Source organism: Momordica charantia, assembly GCF_013281855.1.
Source record: "Momordica charantia cultivar OHB3-1 chromosome 1 unlocalized genomic scaffold, Mcharantia_2.0 BLBB01000001.1, whole genome shotgun sequence".
In the NCBI taxonomy this organism is placed as follows: Eukaryota; Viridiplantae; Streptophyta; class Magnoliopsida; order Cucurbitales; family Cucurbitaceae; genus Momordica; species Momordica charantia.
The window spans coordinates 22,300,995-22,321,524 of NW_028275157.1; the positions used below are offsets into that span (position 1 = coordinate 22,300,995).

At 35.2% G+C, this 20,530-nt stretch overlaps 3 protein-coding genes and 3 non-coding genes across 12 annotated transcripts; 3 read left to right on the plus strand and 3 right to left on the minus strand.

The window, feature by feature from the left end:
* TRNAV-UAC (transfer RNA valine (anticodon UAC)) lies at positions 1-73 on the plus strand. The gene has a single exon. It is a non-coding gene; the product is annotated as a tRNA-Val (tRNA).
* Positions 74-3,852: 3,779 nt separating this feature from the next.
* On the plus strand, positions 3,853-3,925 carry TRNAV-UAC (transfer RNA valine (anticodon UAC)). The gene has a single exon. It is a non-coding gene; the product is annotated as a tRNA-Val (tRNA).
* A 237-nt stretch (positions 3,926-4,162) lies between these two features.
* Positions 4,163-13,454, minus strand: LOC111012389 (GTP-binding protein, HflX). 2 transcript variants are annotated; one of them, XM_088124385.1, is made up of 13 exons: positions 12,955-13,454; positions 9,506-9,570; positions 9,360-9,423; positions 9,083-9,168; positions 7,950-8,062; positions 7,758-7,826; positions 7,348-7,492; positions 7,198-7,253; positions 7,032-7,082; positions 6,854-6,908; positions 6,704-6,760; positions 5,080-5,199; positions 4,163-4,986 (listed from the first exon to the last, which is right to left on the minus strand). In XM_088124385.1, exons 1-13 carry the CDS (start codon positions 13,370-13,372, stop codon positions 4,393-4,395), a joined length of 1,893 nt encoding a protein of 630 aa, XP_087980511.1. In that variant the 5' UTR covers positions 13,373-13,454; the 3' UTR covers positions 4,163-4,392. The 2 variants fall into 2 exon arrangements, with proteins under 2 accessions (XP_087980511.1, XP_087980507.1); XM_088124381.1 differs by having other exon boundaries at positions 9,083-9,172; positions 9,361-9,423; positions 12,955-13,453.
* A 1,173-nt stretch (positions 13,455-14,627) lies between these two features.
* Positions 14,628-15,698, minus strand: LOC111012410 (BURP domain-containing protein BNM2A-like). 3 transcript variants are annotated; one of them, XM_088125742.1, is made up of 2 exons: positions 15,536-15,698; positions 14,628-15,447 (listed from the first exon to the last, which is right to left on the minus strand). In XM_088125742.1, exons 1-2 carry the CDS (start codon positions 15,590-15,592, stop codon positions 14,713-14,715), a joined length of 792 nt encoding a protein of 263 aa, XP_087981868.1. In that variant the 5' UTR covers positions 15,593-15,698; the 3' UTR covers positions 14,628-14,712. The 3 variants fall into 3 exon arrangements, with proteins under 3 accessions (XP_087981868.1, XP_022142248.1, XP_022142249.1); XM_022286556.2 differs by having other exon boundaries at positions 14,628-15,440; positions 15,532-15,698; XM_022286557.2 differs by having other exon boundaries at positions 15,532-15,693.
* Positions 15,699-17,027: 1,329 nt separating this feature from the next.
* On the plus strand, positions 17,028-17,100 carry TRNAV-UAC (transfer RNA valine (anticodon UAC)). Its single transcript has one exon. It is a non-coding gene; the product is annotated as a tRNA-Val (tRNA).
* A 502-nt stretch (positions 17,101-17,602) lies between these two features.
* LOC111012249 (E3 ubiquitin-protein ligase RMA1H1) lies at positions 17,603-20,530 on the minus strand. Of its 4 annotated transcripts, none has more exons than XM_022286323.2 (3): positions 20,406-20,516; positions 19,936-20,013; positions 17,603-18,551 (listed from the first exon to the last, which is right to left on the minus strand). In XM_022286323.2, exon 3 carries the CDS (start codon positions 18,521-18,523, stop codon positions 17,786-17,788), a length of 738 nt encoding a protein of 245 aa, XP_022142015.1. In that variant the 5' UTR covers positions 18,524-18,551; positions 19,936-20,013; positions 20,406-20,516; the 3' UTR covers positions 17,603-17,785. The 4 variants fall into 4 exon arrangements, with proteins under 4 accessions (XP_022142015.1, XP_022142018.1, XP_022142017.1 ...); XM_022286326.2 differs by lacking the exon at positions 20,406-20,516 and adding an exon at positions 20,115-20,399; XM_022286325.2 differs by lacking the exon at positions 19,936-20,013 and having other exon boundaries at positions 20,406-20,530.

Sequence of the window (20,530 nt, forward strand, 5' to 3'; positions counted from 1 at the left end):
GTTGCTGTGGTGTAGTGTTTATCACGTTAGTCTTACACGTTAAAGGTCCCCAGTTCGATCCTGGGCAGCAACAATAATTTTCGTTTTTTCAAAATTTTGAAAGTTTCTTTTATTTTTCCCCATTAATGTTTTGGAAAATGCCTTGAGATTGGGTTTAGTAAGAAGCGGGACCGGCAACATTGGGCTTTAAATTTGGACCTTCCTTGGGCTGGCTCAAAAGCCCAAAGGTCCACCTGGATCAATTCCATGTGGCAACCGCCTGAAGCCAAACTTTTGAAAAACCATTAAATTTTTAGTTTTGTACAAAAAAAAAAATGGAGAGGGAGGATCAAGGTTCTGCTTTACTGGCTAAAATATTTTTTTTTTCTCTAGTACAATATGTAGAGGTGGGAGATCGAACTCACAATTTCTTGGTTTGAGATACATGTCAATTACTGTTAAATTATACTTGTTTTGACACCGGCTAAAATATATTTATATCTGCAAAAGTCATTAGACATTGAGAATAACAAAGTGTACTCTAGACTTTTTTTGGAGGGACTCTTAGACTTTTACCTGATACAATAACCTTTTTTTTTTCCTTTTTACTTGAATTCATCTATGTTTTATTTATTTTTATTATTATTGTTTATCAAACTTTGCCAAAATCTGAATAGTTTTGTACGTAACAATATTAACTTTCTTTTAATAAAATATACCAAATCTAATTTAATAATCTTTTTTTTAAGTAAATTGTAAATCCCCCAGACAATTAATTTTTTTAAAAAAATATTGTGTTCGACGTATTTTTAAGATAAGTTGTGGACAAAACAATTAAAATTATACAAAACATTTGAAAAAAAACTAAAATTTAATGAGAAGATTTACTGTTGTGTAATTAAAGTTCATAAATAATGTAATTTTATACAGAACAACATTTACAATATTTAATTGTTTTTAATTAATCAAACTATTTTCTTGTCATTATAAGAACCAAATACACAACCAAATATTTGTTTGAATTGTTAGTAAGTCTAAAGCTTTCTCAATTATTTTAAATAATAATATTTACTTTAAAATTTTATTTTTCTTAAAATACTTTGTAAAATTTTAATGATTTTGGAGAGATAAATTTAGGGGGCTCACACGTATCTGAAAAAAAAAATGCATGGTAAAAATATAATATATGAACAATTTATTAAAACCATTTATAAAAAAATATTAAAATTAAATTTCTAAATAGAAAATATTTTAGAAAATATAAAAAATAATAACATCATGTTAAGTTAATTTAATTTCACACTTAAAAAGGTTATGTAAACAATAAATTTGCCCAAAAACATTCGAGAATAAAAGTGAGTCAGCATTATTGTTTTTATAATAAAAATTTAAAATAATTTGGACTATTATTTTATTAATGAATTTATAATTATTTCCATTTGATTAATTAAGGTTGATAATATACTTCAAAATGTTATCAATTAAAGTAGAGGTATAATAGTCTAGTGTAAAATATGTTCTGGTTCCTGAATTTTGAACTAAATATCTATTTATTCCGTAAAATTTTCAAAACAACATTTTTATTTTTAAAGTTTGAAAAATAACTTTAAATAGACTCTTAGTTAAGTTGAATACTTGAGGGACAAATTTGACAATATTTATTAATTTTATATAACTTTTGGCTTAGGTGGATTTTCTTCCATTTTTTTCCCCTTTTCTCTCTTCCCCTTCTTCTCTCTCTTCTGTTCTTCTTCTCTCTCCTCCCCAAATAGAAAAAAATAATCTCATCTCCAAAATCAAGCCCCTAATCCAAATGTACATTCTTGGAATGGAAAATGAAAAACACCCATCTCCATCCCCCCAAAATCGAAAACCCACCTCAAATTTTCCAAAATGTAAGACACCCATTTCCCAAATCTCATCTTCCAATCTGTTGTTATATATAAGAAAGAGAATTTGCCATGAAATTCAAAATGAACTCGCACACATACAACATATATACATTTTTTACTTTTCATAACATTTACATCATATTCAAAGATACAACATTCAGGGTAAGTGCGACGATAGATGAGCGCTTGAGGTGGCGCTCTTATTATTAATGGCAGCAGTCCGCAACATGAACTTCTAATTTTTTTTTTTAATAACACATGAAGTTCAAGTTGAAGTAGAAGTAGAGAGATGGGAATCCATAGATGATGAGTGAGTGGGAAGAGATGGCAGATGGGGATGGTCCCTGGTTTGACATTGAGCACTTGAAACGAGGGATGCTTTGGGTTCCAAGGAGAGTGTAGTTATGGATCAGATTGGTGTGAGATTTTGATTTTGTGAGAAAGGTAGTGGCCAGATGTTTGACGCTGCTACCCAAGGCATAACTACTCAAGTCTGCAGTGGAATCCATGGAGGTACTGCAAAACTTGGTCTCTCCTGCGTCGGGTTTGCGTTCACAATCACGGAGTGTAGATTCCACAGCCTGGGCTTGGAGGGAGCCTGGGAGGAAGGAGAAGAAATTGAGGATTCGAGGGAGTGATTTGAGGGAGAAAGGGATTGAATCAGCAATTTCTTTGGACAATGATAGACGAGTGGTTGTTTGATGTAAATAGAATGAGGTTTTTTTACCTAATTTTAAATTATTGATGGTGAAGAAAATCATATTTGAATGGTCCTCCATGTGATGTCAATCTCTTAAGAATCATCATGTCTCATGTCGGTGAACATGGATCTTATCAAGATAACGGTTGTGTTTTGTAGAACCATAAAGGGAACTGTCGATTGAGGTTTTGTTGAGACTCTACATCCTTCATGAAAGATTTTGTAAATGATGTAGAAGATGACGGTTGTATTTTATAGGACCATAATGGGAACGGTCGATTAAGGTTTTGTTGAGGCTCTACATCCTTGATGAAAGATTTTGTAAATGATGTAGAAGATGACAGTTGTGTTTTATAGGACCAAAGAGGCAGCGATCCATTGAAGTTTGGTTGAATCTCTATATCCTTTGATCAAAAGATTTTCACCTTGATGAAGAAATGGGTTTGAATCAGAATGGCCGATCGCTTGAAATGATAACTCATCTCCCATCGGCCATCACATTGTTCCACTGATGCTCTATCAGCTCTTTTTTGGACTCTATGCTACTCGGAAGCTGACGATTTCACATAAAAAGAAAATTTAGATGAGGCATATTATGTATTGTATAAAAAAATAAAAAGTGAGGAAGTGGAAGGGAGAGGTTTGTTAATTACCAACAGGGAGGGGTTTTGACCTTTTTTTTAAAAAAAGAAAAATACAACATAAACGACTATGGTTTATATTAAATAATAGCATTGTATTAATTAAATTATTTTGGAGTCCAGATAGAGAGATGTCGAGTTAATCTCATATTAGCCTTATTCGAATCATTTTTCAAAATATTTTATAACAAAAAAGTAAATGATAACATCTTCAACATTTATTTATATATTGTCTAACATTGAATTAAAATCCTTCAATCGATATATATATAAATCAAAATATATATATATATATATTAAAAAAACTATCATAGAATAAACAATACATAAAGAATTATCAAATGAAATAAAACTAAAACTAATATAACTATATATATTTTTAACGGTGAGTAGAAATAGTTTTACAATTAATAATAAATTCGGGTTTATTTGATTTAACTCAAATATATTTTGGGTAAACCTTTAAACCAATCTCATCTCAATCATATAATTCCATTTATTTGAATTCAACCTAACCCACTACGATTTGAGTCAAGTTTATTGATTTTTCCAGGTCATCAAATTTTTTTAACACTTATAATTAGACCCTGAAACACAGTAGTTAATGAATTATTTACTATATGGTTTTTGTAAGCGTCAAGTTGCTGTGGTGTAGTGGTTATCACGTTAGTCTTACACGCTAAAGGTCCCCAGTTCGATCCTTTGCAGCAACACTATATTTTTATTTTTTACATTTTCTGCAAATTTCCTTTTATTTTTCCTCGTGAATGTTCCACTTGGAAAATACCTTGAGATTGGGTTTAAGCGAGACCGGCACGTTGGGCTCCAGATTTGGACCAAGTTTTGGACTGGCCCAAAAGCACAAAGGCCCACCTGGATAAATTCCATGTGGCAAACCGCCTCAAGCGTCGTGTGCCAAACTTTTGAAAAACCATGAATTTGCCACAAAATTCAAAATGAACTCGTATGCATTTCAGAAAAACTGAAACAGATAGGGTAATATTTATCGTAGCAAACCTGGATTTACAAAACTGTGAAACGAATACGAGTTTGGCTTAAATAACCCTACTCTCCGTTCTAAAAAAGGGAACCAAACGCCCATTTATAAAACAAAAATCTAGATAGCAACTAACAACCATGCTTTCGGTAGAGCTCCGTTGCAGTTGGAAGGCACTGTAATCTATATATTAACCGATTGTTCAGCTGCAATTTCTGCCTCTGCCTGAGATGGCCTCCATTTACGTTCAAAAATACTTCTCTCTAAAACATTTCGAGTTTTCAGCCTCTCATCCTGAACCTTCAGCTTATCATCTATGAGTTCTAGCAACTCCCGCAAACCAACTCCAAATCTAGCTGATATTCTGACATGTGGACTGCATTGATCACCTGGAGGCTGTACAACGTTTACCATCCCCCGGCCTTCAGAGGTCTCCCAAGCCTCAGCCTCAGCCTCAGAGTAACCATTTTCATCAACCCAATGGTTTTGATCATCATCTTCTGCTAGCCAATCATCAGAGCAATCGCTGTCTTGTCCCTCCATGGTGTTTCCAAGAACTCCCTGAGAAAGCTGGCAGACATTTCCGATGGAGGATCGGCGGACTAGTCCAGTTGCTTGCTTTGTTGTAATATCGCCCTTCTCTATTTCAATGAAATTGTTGGTTTTAGAATTTGATAGCTTTGCCATTGTACTATCTTCTCCTGACAAATTGCCAGCCTCGCTATTATCTTCATCATAATATTCGTCTATACTCTTGCCTTCTTCATGATAATCAATCTGTCCAAATTATTACACGGATCATGCATTACCAAGCAAACTTCAGTACTTTTCTTCTTGTGCAGAAGTAAGAAATGTGGTAAGTAGAATTACCTTGTTCCAAACCTCAACCATATCTTGAAGCTTCGTCTTAGAAACTCCTATTTTCTCAAGTACTTGGAAAACAGTCAATCGATGCTCGTCAAGGTTGGGGGCAGTGCAATCCACCACATGCTGCAATAATCAAGGTAACAACATTGATGTCTCATACTAGTATCTATATGATAAAATATCCTGGACAGCTACTTCAGAATTGATTTTATTATCCATTAATAGGTATTAAACAAACAAATCAGTATCATATTGTGCCACCATGTTATTGTGGAAAATAATTCAACTGTAATAAGGCAAGCATGGTCCCCAGGGATCATGTAAGACATATTACGGCACAAAAACAAGGGTGAAAAAAACTGCAAGGAACAAGTGCTTTAAACTTAAATAAAAATTTCAGCCCAACATTAGTAAGGCATCACCCACTAAATTCTATGAAGAGGTAAGATAACTTTTTTTTTTTTAATAATTGGGAGTCAAAGTTTTGCCCCCATAACCCGGGACACCCCCACCTGCTGTAACTCTCTATAAGAGAGTTATTTTAGAAGAAAAATGCTTTGGGTAGAGAATTATCTGAATGAGTTTTAACTCTAATTTTAAATATTCCAGTCTTAAAACAAGTTTATCTAAAGAAAGGGTTTATTCTACGTTGTGTGCTGATGAAAAGCCTCCGATTTTGAGTGTCTCAAAATTCAACGTTGGAGCTAATTCTAGAAGTTGAGAGCTGAAAAGGAATTATTTTTTTCTTATCATTTAACACTTATTATGCCTTTGCTTCTCTTATTTAAGGGAAGGAGTTCCATTGTTGGCTTGTTCCAAATCAGAAGCTTATTTCTGGTTTGCTGTGAGGTTTTTTTTCTTGGCTTCATGGATCTTCCCCTCAAAGTTTTTAAAGAAGACCTCGTTTCTTCTCTCAAGTTCATTTCAAGCTTATCTCCTTCTCAATTGGATGATTATTTATCATCTCTTAAGTCCAAGCTTATCCAAATTCGCAAAGAAAGGGCTATTTGTATTGAAACATACTTTAGAAAGATAGAAATTCAAGTTGATCGGGAAAGAGAACTTTATTTGTATTGAAACATACTTTAGAAAGATAGAAATTCAAGTTGATCGGGAAATAGAACTCGCTGAAGGTCTCAGAAATATTTGGGCCAAACATTCTCAGAAGTTCAAAGATTTGCTCCCATAAGATAAAGATGACCTTGATGATGCTTTTGATGATCAAGATTCCCAAAGCTTTTATTTATGGTTCCTTGCTATTTGGAGGCTCTATTTAAAAGTAGCTGTTTTGGTCTTTATGTAGTTTTTCTTGTATGCTCTTTTGAGTTGTATAACCTTATTTAGAATCTAGATTTCTCTTTTCTTTTTGTTCTTTTTTCGCTCACTTAAGATTGCATCATTTGAACATTTTGTTTCATTAATCAATAAGAAGTTCGTATCCTGTTAAAAAAAAGGAAATAATTGATACAATAAGTTCAAAACAATGAAGAAACTACAAGTTAATGGAGAACAAAAGGTAAAATGATCCACATAATAAAGTATATCATTCACGTGAGACCACTGTTCAACGGAGCTGGAGATGCAAAATCCTTGCAAATAAAGAAAGGTCAAAGGAAGCAGATCATACCACTAACAAGTCTGCTTCAACAACTTCTTCTAAAGTTGCATGAAATGCTTCGACCAACTATAAAAAATTCATCGTCTTTTAGCTAGAAAGAGTTTTAGGAATAACCTGTGAAAGAGAAAGTAACACCCCATGCTTTCATAATTTCATTACCTGCACAGGCAAATCTGAAATAAATCCCACCGTATCACTTAGGAGTATTTTTCTCCTGAAAATTATTAGACAGCAAAAGGTTATAGAAAAATCTCTGAAAATTAAAGATAAGATCGAAGTCTTAATTAATAGAAGTCAACAAAAAGTGACACTTCCAACTCGTTAGAGATCATATTACCCAGAAGGAAGAAGAACGCTTCTTAATCTGGGATCAACAGTTGCAAACAATCTGCATAAATTCAGATTCCAATGATCAAATCAGATGAAAAATTCTGGCAAAGAAAAGGAAAAAAGAAAATTATCTATGCCATTGTCTAGTATTGATTGAAAAGCATGTCAAATACCGAGAATCACTATAGAGATCATTGCCTGAAAGTGCACCAACCAATGTCGACTTCCCCTATTAAATGGGTTACATAAAGATATTTAGATTTTTTTTTAATCTTTTATGAAACTCAGAAAAGAATCATAAATAATTGGATCTGAGCACCTACAGCATTAGTATACCCAACTACAGCAACAGTGGCTAAATGTTGCCCATTTGAACCTCCGTGCCTTTTTCGAGAAGCACGCTGCAAAGCACGTGTACGGCGTACCTCTTCAATTTGAGATAATAGATGATTTCTTCGTATCAAAATTCTGAAAAAATAGTTTTACAGAACTTAAACTGCAGCAGAGAAGTAAATATCCTCTAATTATTGAATCCTTCTTGTTATAAAATTTTGTTTGTTTTTTTTTTTTAACTTTTCATTAAAATATGAAAAGAAAGAAAAATGTTCGATACAAGCTTCCAAAAGGAAGCAAAGAGAAAAAAAAAAAAAAGAAACCAAGGACTTTTCATTAAAAATTTTGTTTGTAAGAAAGGAGTTTTCAAATTTGAGCAATTAGCATCATATATTTCAACCTTCGCCGCTGAAGTTGAAGTTCAGTCTCTCCTGCACCACTTATAAAGCCACGTCCTCCACTCCCTCTCCTGCAATTGATAACTTCACAAGTAATTACTCGCCATGTCAATTAATAAAAACCACAAAAAAGGGACAACTTTGGCTTGTTACGGTTTTTGTTATTGCAAAGCTGTAAATGCAGTATACCCTACCCTCTGGCACTAACAACTTCGGATTCTCCTGTAGCACCAAATGTGTAACGTCCATCAAGGCCACGTACACGAACAAGCCTTGACTTTTTATACATCAAAGCAGCCAGTTCAGCCTATAAATAGTAAGAAGGTGTCAAAGCTGAGAAAAGGATTTTTGCTTCATTACAAAGAATAGATACATAGACTAAATAGCAAGTACAGGAAAGAACCAAAAAAGAATAAAAAAAACACACACACAAAGAAAATACAAATTTATGGGAGATTGTATTGAGAAAATATTTCAGCTTTCCAAGTTCTTTAACTTCAATCCTTAATAAGTGGGTACTTATTTGAACATAAAATAAATACAAATTAACAAAGAATAATTGTACAACATAATTTAGCACTCTCGCTCAAATTGGTGAATGAATAATCTCCATTTCCAACTCGCTAACCAAATGCTCAAAATTGTTGTTGTTGTTGTTCAATCCTTTCGTGAGAATATCTGCTATTTGACCGTTCATCTTCCAACTATTCTGACTCTTCTCCTCCCTTTCTTCATCTTTATCCGTGGTGGGTTTGACGCACATGTTGTGGGGGTATGGCGATGGCACTAAATGGCAAGAAGAGCTCGTGAAATTTTTTTATTTTTCCCATGTCCCCAAAGTGTCCCTGCTGTGTCCCCTCGTGCCAATAAACTAAAAAATGAAAAGAAAAATAGGGCACTCTAGTTATCATGTCTGACACGTGTCGGACGTGTTCAAGCATGTCGGTGTCTCCGCTACTTTTTATTTGAATTGATGCAAAAGAAAAAAAAAAAAAAAAAAGGTTGATGCAAGAACAAGGAACTGAAGGCGTAGGTACGAAAATCAAACTTTTGAGCGGTAGGGTCCATTCTAAAGTTCAAGGATAAAAACACATTTAAGCCTAAGAGAGAATATAGGTCAGACCTCAATCTTCGCTCTGCAAATTATAGAGTATTTGTTTCAATGTTGGTCCCTCACATTTTTTCCTTTTTAAATCTATGATAGTTTGTGAACCAAGTCAAAACAATAACAAAATATAAATTGAAACCAATCCCTTTATTCAATGACTGTAAATATAGTTTAGCAAGAAAAAGGCAATGATATATTTAATTGGGCCCATGAGAAAACCTGTAACTTCGCCTCCTTTGTGTAGGCATGAGCATTGAATATCTCTATAATGAGACCCACACGGTCCAGTACAGGTTTCTCCCATGCCCGCTGACATAAAATAGAGGAACATGTTATCAAGATAAAGAATATTGCAAAAAAGGAAATATTGATGACAAGTACAAAGATAAAATACGCACAACCTAAACTTCATCCACAAAAATATGAACGTGTATTGAAGAGCTGTTGTCCATGGTCGAACTAACATGAAGAAGAAAATGAATATAGACAAGATATACCTCCAGATTCCTTTGCTGAATACCAGAGAGAATGGCATTCACAAAAATAGCATCAACTTCACTCTGATAAAATTTTTAACTGAAAAGGTTTAGTGATAACATTGTATACCTAATCACACACAAACATAACCAAAATACCACGTACCTTCGACTCAGTCACATTCAAATGGCATTTGATGGTGTCCACAGTCCCTGGTCCAAAATACGTGTCTGAAAATACAAAACATAATTAGAAAAAGAAAATAAATTAACATGATGCAATGTTTAACCATCTGGATTACAGACGAGCCAATGAACTCAACATTTAAAAATAAAAAAGTCTATCTCTTATAACATTCAATATCAAGGAGGAATTATAACTACTACTTTGTTTTTTTAAAGAAACATGAGGGATGTATAAATCACAAAAAGGAGGAACAGCCTAAGGATAGGGGAAGAGTAAACTCCCTCCCAAAAGAGTAGATTAAAGCATCTTGAAGGATGATAGAGAGAGTAGGTACAAAATAATTTGCTATAAGTGTGGCACCACCAAGAAGCTGTGAGTTGTACATTGTTAAAAAAAGACTAAATTTGTAGACTTATCTTTAGAAGACCTTTGATTTCTTTACAACCAAAGACTCACAGCAAAACTCTAGTCACATATCTCCACAAAATTCTAGTTTTGCTATTGAGCGATGGCTCGTGAAGAGCTTCAATGAGCTAGGCATCTATTTGACTAGGAAAGCAAGTAGATAAACCAAAATCCTTGGGAGGATGGACCAACATCTCAAAGCAAAGAGCCAATGACGAAAGAAATAGTCAAAGGTTTCTTCCCTCAAGAGACATAAGCTGCCCATCGATGAGAAGAGTGCCCAATTTCTACACTTTTTAGGTCCGTAGTAAGTGTTGAGCCCTCTGTGAACCATGAACCAAAGGAACATCTTCACTTTCTTCTAATAGTTGAGCTTCCATAATGACTTCACTAGGGGTGATTTTAAAACAACCCTTAAATTCTGGTAAGATGAGGAAATCTTCTATACAGGGAAGAATCTCCCAACCATACCTCTTTTCAAAAAAATTAAATAAATAAAATACGCCTCCCATTGCCCACTTTGAAAGAATGAACTGCTCCACAGATTTCCAAATCTTTGAAATAGAAAACCAAGGACTTCCATAACAACCCACTGATTTGGCAGCTTTCTTACCACGCTGGCGAAAGGAGCTCCTTGTGCTTTCTAGAGGGGGAAGGTTCACCTTAGCAAAATCAGTGCTCTCAAGCATCCTGTTGTATTATTTTTCGATTTTCAGATGCCCAAAGCAGAGCATATTGAAGCTAGAGAAGCTGTTGGGGGACTTCTTTTAGAAAGTTGGCAAGGAAGGTGGATGTCGAAGTCCTATTTGATGGGAGGTGGTAACTCTGCCTGAAGGGATTAAGCAACTTAGCAAATAGAAACTGTGCCCTTCTAGCCAAATGGGAATGGAGGTTCATGACGGAAAGAGGAGCTTTATGGAGAGGGTGATTGCAAGCAAGTATCATCTTAAGGATAATGAGTGGTGGTCAGAGGTGCAAAATAATGCGAAGTTTAAGGAGCCGTGAGTTCATATCCTTCCTTGTTGTAAGATAGCAGATGAATGGTATAAAGTTAAAGGTGGGTAAGGAGGATAAAGCTCTGTTTTGGCATGACTCTTGGCTTCTAAATGAACCTATATCCAGAGTATACCCATGGCTGTATAGAGTGGCAAATTCATAAGCTTCCACGATAGCTCAATGATGGTTAGAAGAGGGTAGGGGTTGGGATTTGGCCTTTAGAAGGAATTTTGCTAACTTGGAGGTTGAAGAATGGGCTGGGCTGACAAATTTACTTACTGGAGTTTCCTTATCAAACTTAAGTGACAGGAAAGTTTGGTCAGACAACAGTGGCGTCGTTTACAGTCAAATCCTTTATGGCCAATCTTTTACAACAAAACTCGAATGGAGGCAACTTCAAAGGTGGTTTAATCTAGCAACTAGAGGACCCGAAAAAAGTTAAAATATTCCTATGATTGTTGATTCATGGATGGCTAAAAACTTGCAGCAGACTTTTCTTTTTTTCATTTTTTTATAAGAAACTGAACTTTTTATTAAGACAAATGAAAATAGAGAGCATATACAAGGACATACAAAAACAAAAGTCCAGAAGGAGGAGCCCTATCTAAAGAAAGGGCTTCCAATCCAAAAGAATAGAACCTAACTGGTAATTACAAAACACTTTCGAAACAGAACTCCACAAAGAAACATTTAATCTAATGAGATCCCAAACCAACTCTCCATCTCTCTCCACCCCTTAAAGATTCTATTACAGCAAACACCTAATGTTTGCCTTCCCCCAGCTGGTGTGTTTTATGTAAGAAACTTGCAGCAGACTTCAAAAGCAACAGATGCCCAATGTTTGCCTTTCCCCTAGCTGGTGTGTTTTATGTAAGAAGAGTGAATAAGAACAGTGGCACCTGTCCTTCAATTGCCCTTTGCGGCTGCATGTTGGCTTGATATGTTCAGAATTTTCGGCATGAGTTGGGTGTTCCCAAACAATGGTTCTAAGGCTTTTCTTCAACTGCTCCAGGAACCTATTTTCAAGGGCAAGCGAAAGTTCTTTGGTCTAGTGGGATAGTTGGTTTGGTTTGGAGGCTTTGGTATGAAAGAAACAATCGGACTTTCCTTGGAGAAGAATAATAAAGAGACCTGTTTTGGGAGTGTGTTAGAATCTTCGTGTCCTCTTGGACCTCTAGTACTAAGGCTTTTTTTATTTTATTTTTTAATACAATATGTGGGGGTGAGAGATTCGAACTCACGACTTTCTGGTATGACATAAGGTGCCTTTCTTATATGACACAAGGTGTCTTAACCTATTGAGTTATGCTTATGTTAACACTAATGCCTTTGGTAATTATGGTATCTCTAGATCTCACCTGAGCTCTAAACATCTTCACCTAACAATCCTAAAATCTGCACATAAAACAGAGAAAGAGAGGGTAGGAACCTAAATAGTTGATAAAGATGCAGCAATCACCACCAAAAGAACTACAAGAAGAGCAGTTCAGAAAAAGATGATTAATGTGTTCACTTGCTTTGCAACACCATTGGAATCGGAGATATGGTAACATTTGTTGATCTTTCCATGAGCCATGCACTTAGTCGCCGTGTGTTTTTAAATCAATCTAGCTAGGATAGCCAGGCTGAATCCTATAAATAGTAATTCCTAGTTGAGGTTATAAATATTAAAAAGCCTAAGAAAAAATGATGTATTCAAGTGAGGGGGGTTTTTTATTGAATTTACTAAATAATGCTTACAAAGGAAGAAGTAGCTACTAGCTCCTATTTATAAGAGAAGGGCTACGGTAAACAACCTGAAAACTAACTAACAGCTCGCTGATAACTAATTAACAGCTACGTAAAACTTTTAATAAGTAACAACGAATTACCTGTTGTAAGAGAGTCAACTAAAAGTTAAAGGCTGTAAACTAAAGTCTTAAGCTACCAGCTCACAGACCTTTCCAAAAAGATGGAAGAATAACAAGATTACAATCAAGATGTAAAAGAGCAATTCTTGCAATAGAATTCACATCTCAATGACTCACCAGCGCGAGCCCCTCTTGCAGAAGGATTTTGAACTACAACGTGAGGGGGTATTTCCTTGTCAAAGAAATCAGTATCAAAATACCCATCTCGTTGTTCTTCTAGAGAATTTGCAAGACACAAAGCCTCGTTTAGCTTTGCTTCCAGAAACGTATCGGGACGAAGACGAGGTTGAACCACGAAGAGTTTCGCGGGAGCTGTTGGGTCTCTGTTGAAAACGGAAACAACGTCGTTTGTATCTTCCTTCTTCTGCTTGGACGAATTCGAGAATGGCGAAAACAGAATCCAAATCGAAGGTGCCAATAGATTCGAAGGGGAATTAGACGGTGATAGACAGCTCGTTGAGGTGCAACATGCAGAGGCTACATAACGGGCTACAGACTTGATACGAGGTTGCGATAGGGAGATGATTTTCAACATTTGGAAGAACCTGTCGAACAATTTCCCTGGAGTCTCAGTCACTTCCTACAAAGGCAACTCACGCCAGACCAAGTGAGAAGAAGAGGTGGTTAATACTCTGGAGAAAAATATTATTTAAGTTAATTTTTAATTGAATTTGTTTATTTATTACTCTAAAAAGGTTATGTAAATATTTTCATAAAAAGTTTTAAAAAAATAAAAATCAGAATTACTGTTTATAATAAAAATTAAAGACTTTTTTGGACTTTTTAAATTAATTAATACATGTGCAACAACAAAATTAATTTTGGCCAAACCTAAACCAAAATAAGAGTCTCTTTTACAAGAGTGTCGCGTCGGAGATGCTGGTCACAACGTTGAGACTAAAGTTTTAAATGTCGATGTGGATGGAAATGTCGAAGTCTCAATTTCATGAAAATATCGATAAAATATCAATGTCGATTGATATTTCTGAAAATTTTGGAAAAATTAAAAAAATCCTAAAAAATTTAAAATAAACATTTTCTCATTTCTAAATTAGTTAAAAATAGTTAATATTAATATTATATATATATTAGTGACATTTTGTTGATATTTTTCATATTTCTATCGATTTTTTTGTAATACGATGGAAACATCAATTCACCCCTCGTGTCGATGTCGAACCTATAGAAATATACATATGTCGATGGAAATGTCGATGTGTGTATTTAGAATAATAATTGGGACACTACAAATACCACAATGTCAAAATGAGATGCGCGACATTTTTTTTCTTGATTTTTTGCGATCACAACATATTTTTTTCGATTTTTTATGACAGCGTCATGGTGCTGCACTTTTGGCTGGCTAAAAGGCCCAAACACCTTTTTCATATTCCATCTCCCATGTTTTGGCTTCACCAATTCTAAGACATACAACATATTATATACACATATTTTCATATAACATTACGGAAAGAGACGATGCAAGTAGAAGTGAAAGTAAGAATACATGTGTTAAGGATCTCACATTGATAAAAGAATGTCATTGCAAATTGATTTTGAGATGAAACTCTAGAATATTAATATGGTATCAAAGCTCAAACGAGCATTCGATCTAGACCAAGTCAAATTTGAAAACATTTAAGTTGTATCATTTTTGTAAAATTGTTGTTATATACAATAAAAATAATTTGTCATAGCTAACATGAACATAGTTGAAACAGTAATTGACATGCACTCTATATATTCTTCGAATTCGAAAGTTTAATCCTCATATTTTCCAAATGGCTGTATTAAACAAAATAAAGATAATTTGCCATAAAATTTAAAATGAACTCCCGTAGCTACAACATAGAATACATACATATTTTTATTTTTTCAAGCAGAAGCAAAAGTAGAGAGGGGAATCCATATACGATGAGTGAATGGGAATATATGGCAGAGGGGGATGGTCCCTGGTTTGGCCTTGAGCACTCGAAAGGCGCGATGGTTTGGATTAAAGCCCAACGTATCCATGTGGCAAGTAGCCAGAATTTGGATTTGGTCACCATTTTCACCTTCCATTGCACACTGGAACACCTTGGTGTGGCTCAGCCGAGAGTGGCAGTAGTGAACCGCATAAGGATAGGCCATTATGTGGCAAGCGAAGTAGTTAGAGACTTTGATTTCATTAGGCATTTGGAGGAGCGTGTAGTTTTGGAGATTATTGGTGGGGCTGGGGGATTTTGATTTCTTGAGAAGGGTAGTGGCCAGAAATTTGACACTACTGCCCAAGGCAGAGCAGGCTAACTCTGCCATGGATTCCATGGAGGTACTGCAAAACTTGGTCTCTCCCACAAGGGGTTCGCGTTCACACTCACGGAGCGTAAGTTCCACAGCATGCGCTTGGGGGGAGCCTGAGGGGATGGAGAAGAAATCGAGGATTTGAGGGAGTTGTTTGAGCGAGAAAGGGATTGAATCGGTAATTTCTTTGGGCAACGATAGAGGAGGGGTCGAAGGAGGTAAATAGAAAGGGATTTTTTTGCCTATTTTCAAATCAGTGGTGGTGAAGTACAGCATATCTCTAGCGTCTTCCATGTGCTCTTTTGTTGAGCCTAATATGGCACCTGCAGACTAATCAAACCTTAAATTAAATCAAATGAGATTTATGTATGTAAAAGTAAATGAAAGGATTGGGAAGGGGGAGAAGTTGGTTACCAACAGAAGCGATCGAGAACAAAGTGATGTAGCAGACACAAACAGGCACCAGCTTCGTCATGTCTTGTCTTTCAATAACTAACTAACTAACTTCACTGAAAACTGAGTTCCTTTATTTTCCTTGTTCGATGAGTTTGGTGTGAGAGGGAAGGGAACAATGACATATTCATACCTATATAATATTTATATATATATAGACACAGACACAGAGAAGGTATATATTGTAGAGACATGGGAATCCACTTTAATTCGTGGCAAAAGCATGGTGCCAACTGCCAAGTACTGAGTTATTTATTTATTTATTTATTTATTTATTTTTTGGGTGACAATTTATGCCATTTGAAAATGAGGGGCACAAAATACATCCGCCACCACCTCAATACTTGGCACGCGACTTTGCCACGAATTGCCAATATTAAATTACACTTTTTGTGGTTTAGTACAATATGTGGGGTAGGGAATCGAATTCAGAATTTATTGGTTGGAGAAATATGTCAATCATTGCTGAACTATATCCATTTTGCCAGTATTAAAATACACTCGAAAATATATAATTGGTTTAAAATTAATATGGGTAAGTAAAACCGGATTTTTTGTTTTTGTAAATAATGTTTTATTTAAGATTTATTTCCAAACATATTAAAAAATAATACATTCCTCCCAAACTTATTTAAAAAATAATATGTTTGAAATTGGTACCACCACTTGGTCTCATTCCACTTAGTATTTATAAGACGTGGTGTTCTCTTGACGCCACATTTAATTTTTTTAGAAACTTGGAATATGGTACGAGACGACTATTTATGTAATCGTCTTTTCAAGAAACGACCATATTTTGACCTTTATTTTCAAAAAGAAAAATAAAACATTAACGACTATGTTATACATTAAATAATAGCATTGTATTAATTAAATTATTTGTTGGCACAATCGAACTGGAGTCCAACCTGACCTCTTGGTCATAGAGAGTTGTCTGAATTAATCTCATGTTGGCATTATTCGAATCATTTACCCAAAATATTTTATAACAAAAAAAGTAAATGATAATATCTTCAATATTTATTTATATATTGTCTAACATTAAATTAAAATCCTTAAATCGATATATATATATATATATATTAAAAAACTATCATAGAATAAATATTCATAAAGAATTATCGAATGAAATAAAACTAAAGTAAATATAACTTATATATTTTTAACGGTGAGTAGAACTAGTTTTACAATTAATAATAAATTCGAGTTTATTCTATTTAACTCAAATATATTTTGGATAAACCTTTAAATCAATCTCACTCATAGAACTCTATTTATTTTAATTCAACTCAATCCAATACGATTTGAGTCGGATTGGTCGATACTTTTCAGATCATCAAATTGTCTAGACATAATTAGACGCGAAAGAGTGGGAGTGGTGAAGCAAGAGAGAGGGGAAGAAGCCTGAAACAGAGTAGTTGTTGCATTATTTATTATGTGCATTTTGCAAGTATCAAGTTGCTGTGGTGTAGTGGTTATCACGTTAGTCTTACACACTAAAGGTCCCCAGTTCGATCCTGGGCAGCAACATTATCCTTTTATTTTTAACATTTTCTGCGAATTTCCCAAATTTTGTTCCTTAACTTTTTGCACTTTCTGAAATGGGAGATCTGCAAATTTCTCAAATTTTGTTCCTTAATTTTTTACACTTTCTGAAACGAAAAATTGTATTTTATTAATTCGAAATCTATTAATATTTGTACGAGCTTAATTCAACTACAATTGGTATCCATCTCCAACAAAAAGTAAAAAAAAGTCCAAAACAACCTCAAAAGTTTGGAACAAATTTGTACCCAGTAGTTAAACATAAGATTTAAAACTTTCAACAAATAGAGAAAACAGGTTTGTAGTTCAAAGTACGAAGTATATTTCTTTTTCCCTTTTTTGTATTTTGAAGGGTATGAAGTATTATCCCAAAAGAAAAAAATAAAAAATGAAGATATTGTAGGGAGTAGATTTCCACTTATCTGCGACATCACGAGATTTAGGTAGCATGGCTGAATGTCGAGTGATTTCTTTGACATAATTTGAGTGATAAAACAGTCGTCAGTTAAATATTAATACTATTTTATACATATAAACAGATTATACGTCCATGAGCTTATTACTTCCAAAAGCCTAGAATACAAAGACAACAATGTATTTTATTTGTATCTTCTTTGTTGTGTTGAGAATGGGGGAGTAGTTTCCACTTTCCAGCAACAGAATATGATCATCAGAAGACGAGAACACACAGAATGACACAGCAGAGGAGGAATATGGAGATTCTGTTCAATGACTTGGATGCCTGCATTTCCTGTCTTCTCAACCGGTTACTGCTGCTCCCTGTTACATGGTAAGAGTTTCGATAAGAATACAAGTTTTCCGAGTTCCCGAACACCCTCGTATACATCAAGTCGCCGATCATCCCGACCACTGGATGGTGAAAATTGCTAAATGAAGTTCTTGCAAGGTTCAGCAATGGAGCTGCTGATGAGTCTTCTTCATAATTGCTGAAAAGAAGAGGGTCATGGTTTGGTCGCTGGTAAGGATTTCGATATGGAAGCTGCTGCTGTTGGTGGTCTATGCTGGGAGTAGCAAGCATATGGTTACCACAAGCTGATGGTCTTGGAGGTATATCAATGTCTCGATGGATTGCTTTGGCCTCCGGCTCGACTTCCTCGGCAGATTGGCCACGGCCGTAGAGAGGAACCATTGTGGTGTGGGAAATATCAGCCTTGCAAACAGGGCATTGCGGGTGCTCATCAGTGGCAAGAGAGGCACTCTGGACGTGGAGCCATTTATAGATGCAAGGCCAGCAGTACAAGTGGCCGCACAGAGTGACCACTGGCTCATGGGCAAAGTCTAAGCATATGTTACAATCAAAGCAACCTTTGTAGTTTTCTCGATCTGTTCCCCCTGTACTAGAGACGTGTTGTTTCCATCCATGCGCATAGTACTGCTCAAAGGCCATGGATTGCTCAAGCAACTCCAGTTATTTCCTGGATAAACGTGCAAATAAATTAGATGCACAATTAGAAGCTAAGGCTAAGGTTAGAGGGAAGGAAGTCAATGACAACAGATCATTTAACAGAAGGTTGGTGAGCCATTTAAGGTACCTAAACCCCAACAGGAAGTAACCAAACATGTGACCGACTTAATTACAGAAAAAGTTGGTGCCCATCCTGTAAGATTTTAATTACTTAATACCAACCACAAAATGAAATAGAATTGGAAACTATTGCTAGGTTAGAGAGAGGGTGGATAAAACAATAAAACAACTAAACCAACCACATCATTGAGTAGGTAGAAGTGAACTTAAATCCGAAGCGCTTTAAATCGATTTGCCTGATGTGGTTAGTTCTGAGAATTTGTATAACTTCATCAGCTAGAGCAATAACATCTAATAACAGCTATATGAATGCATTAGCAATTAATTTAGCCAACTAGTAACCTCTTAGTTGTAGTCGTTTTCATCTAGTTGTATAAAATGTCATTTACTCACCCCAAACTTAGTAGTTGTCTCTTAGAGCTTACCATGGGACATAATACATCAGCAACACCCAAAAAAGAAGACTACATTATTTACTGATATACCAAATGAATAAATACAGAAGAGAAGAGAGAACCTTAATGTTAAATAAAGATTTAATTAGTTGGCGAAAAAGAAAAAATATAATCATGCTAACTTAAGTATGCTCAATTGGTTAAATATGTAACCTCTGCGAAAGGTCAAAAATTCAAATTCCTACCTCAACCTCACACCTGGTTGAACTCAAAAAGAAAAAAAAAAAAAAAAAAAAAAAATCTTGGCACATGGTCCTCCACCTCCTAAGTCCGCTTCAATTAATTCATTACCCTTCCGTTCAATTCTACTTCCTTCCAGAATTGCATTTATTTGAAGTAAATTGCACATTATGGAAAATGGAAGCAGTTAACTGCTAGGAATCTTCATGAAAACCCCCATCTCCGTATTCATATTTGGAACGGCAATCAATCCAAGTATCTGGCACTACAATGTCTCCAACCCTGAGCTCTATTACTTGCAATCTAGCACCAGGATCATGATTTGTAGCAAATACAAACTTCAACAGCATGAAAGTCACAACTTAATAGCTTATGTTCTAGAAACAAAAGTCTTTCTAGATTATGACCCAAATTCATCATCACAAGAGACCATAACAACCTATCATTTTGAACAACTATATATATTTAAAATGAACTTAACTTCGACACATATGTAGTCCTAGTTCAATGATGACGCCGGCCCATAAATAAAAAACATGAGATGGAGAAAATTTGACCTATCTGCACAAATTCATGAATATGCAAGCAGAAACATTATCATTTATCAGATATCAACTTCAGAATCGAGATTATTATTACTCTGAAATTCTGGATCACTCGTAGAGTGTAGACATCACTTTTCCCTTTCCCTCCCCTGTTCAGTGTTTAGGGCTCCATCTAGAAATGAAAATTACAAACAGAACAACAAGTGGTCACTCCATATAAAACTGAATCACCTTCCAGCTTTCCTCAAAAGAACCCAAATGAATTGGAATTACCATCCGAACAGCCAAATACGCATTCCCAATTCTCAAAATTAAAACAAATCATATCAAAAAGCCGAAGCTTCCATGGCTTCTCTCGACCAATTAAAGCCATAAAAAAGTTGATCGAAAACGAGAAATGCCACCAGGAAATCCAAGAAATCGAGAAAGACTAAAACAATTGGAAAGAAGAGTCGAAACTTCCACCTCCATGTGCACAATCACAGCGAAAGAAAAGTTGAGAAGAGAGAACAAAAAAAAAAAAAGTCGAGAACGATTCTCGAAAGTTGAGATTCAGTGGTTCACCTGAGAGAGAGAATTCCAGGAAAAGCGGCAATGTTAACGAAAAATGAAAAGGGAAACGGAGAAAAGGGTTGGAGGAGGGCGGGAGCAGTTGGAAATTATTGAGCGTCCCCACGGGATTTTATTGA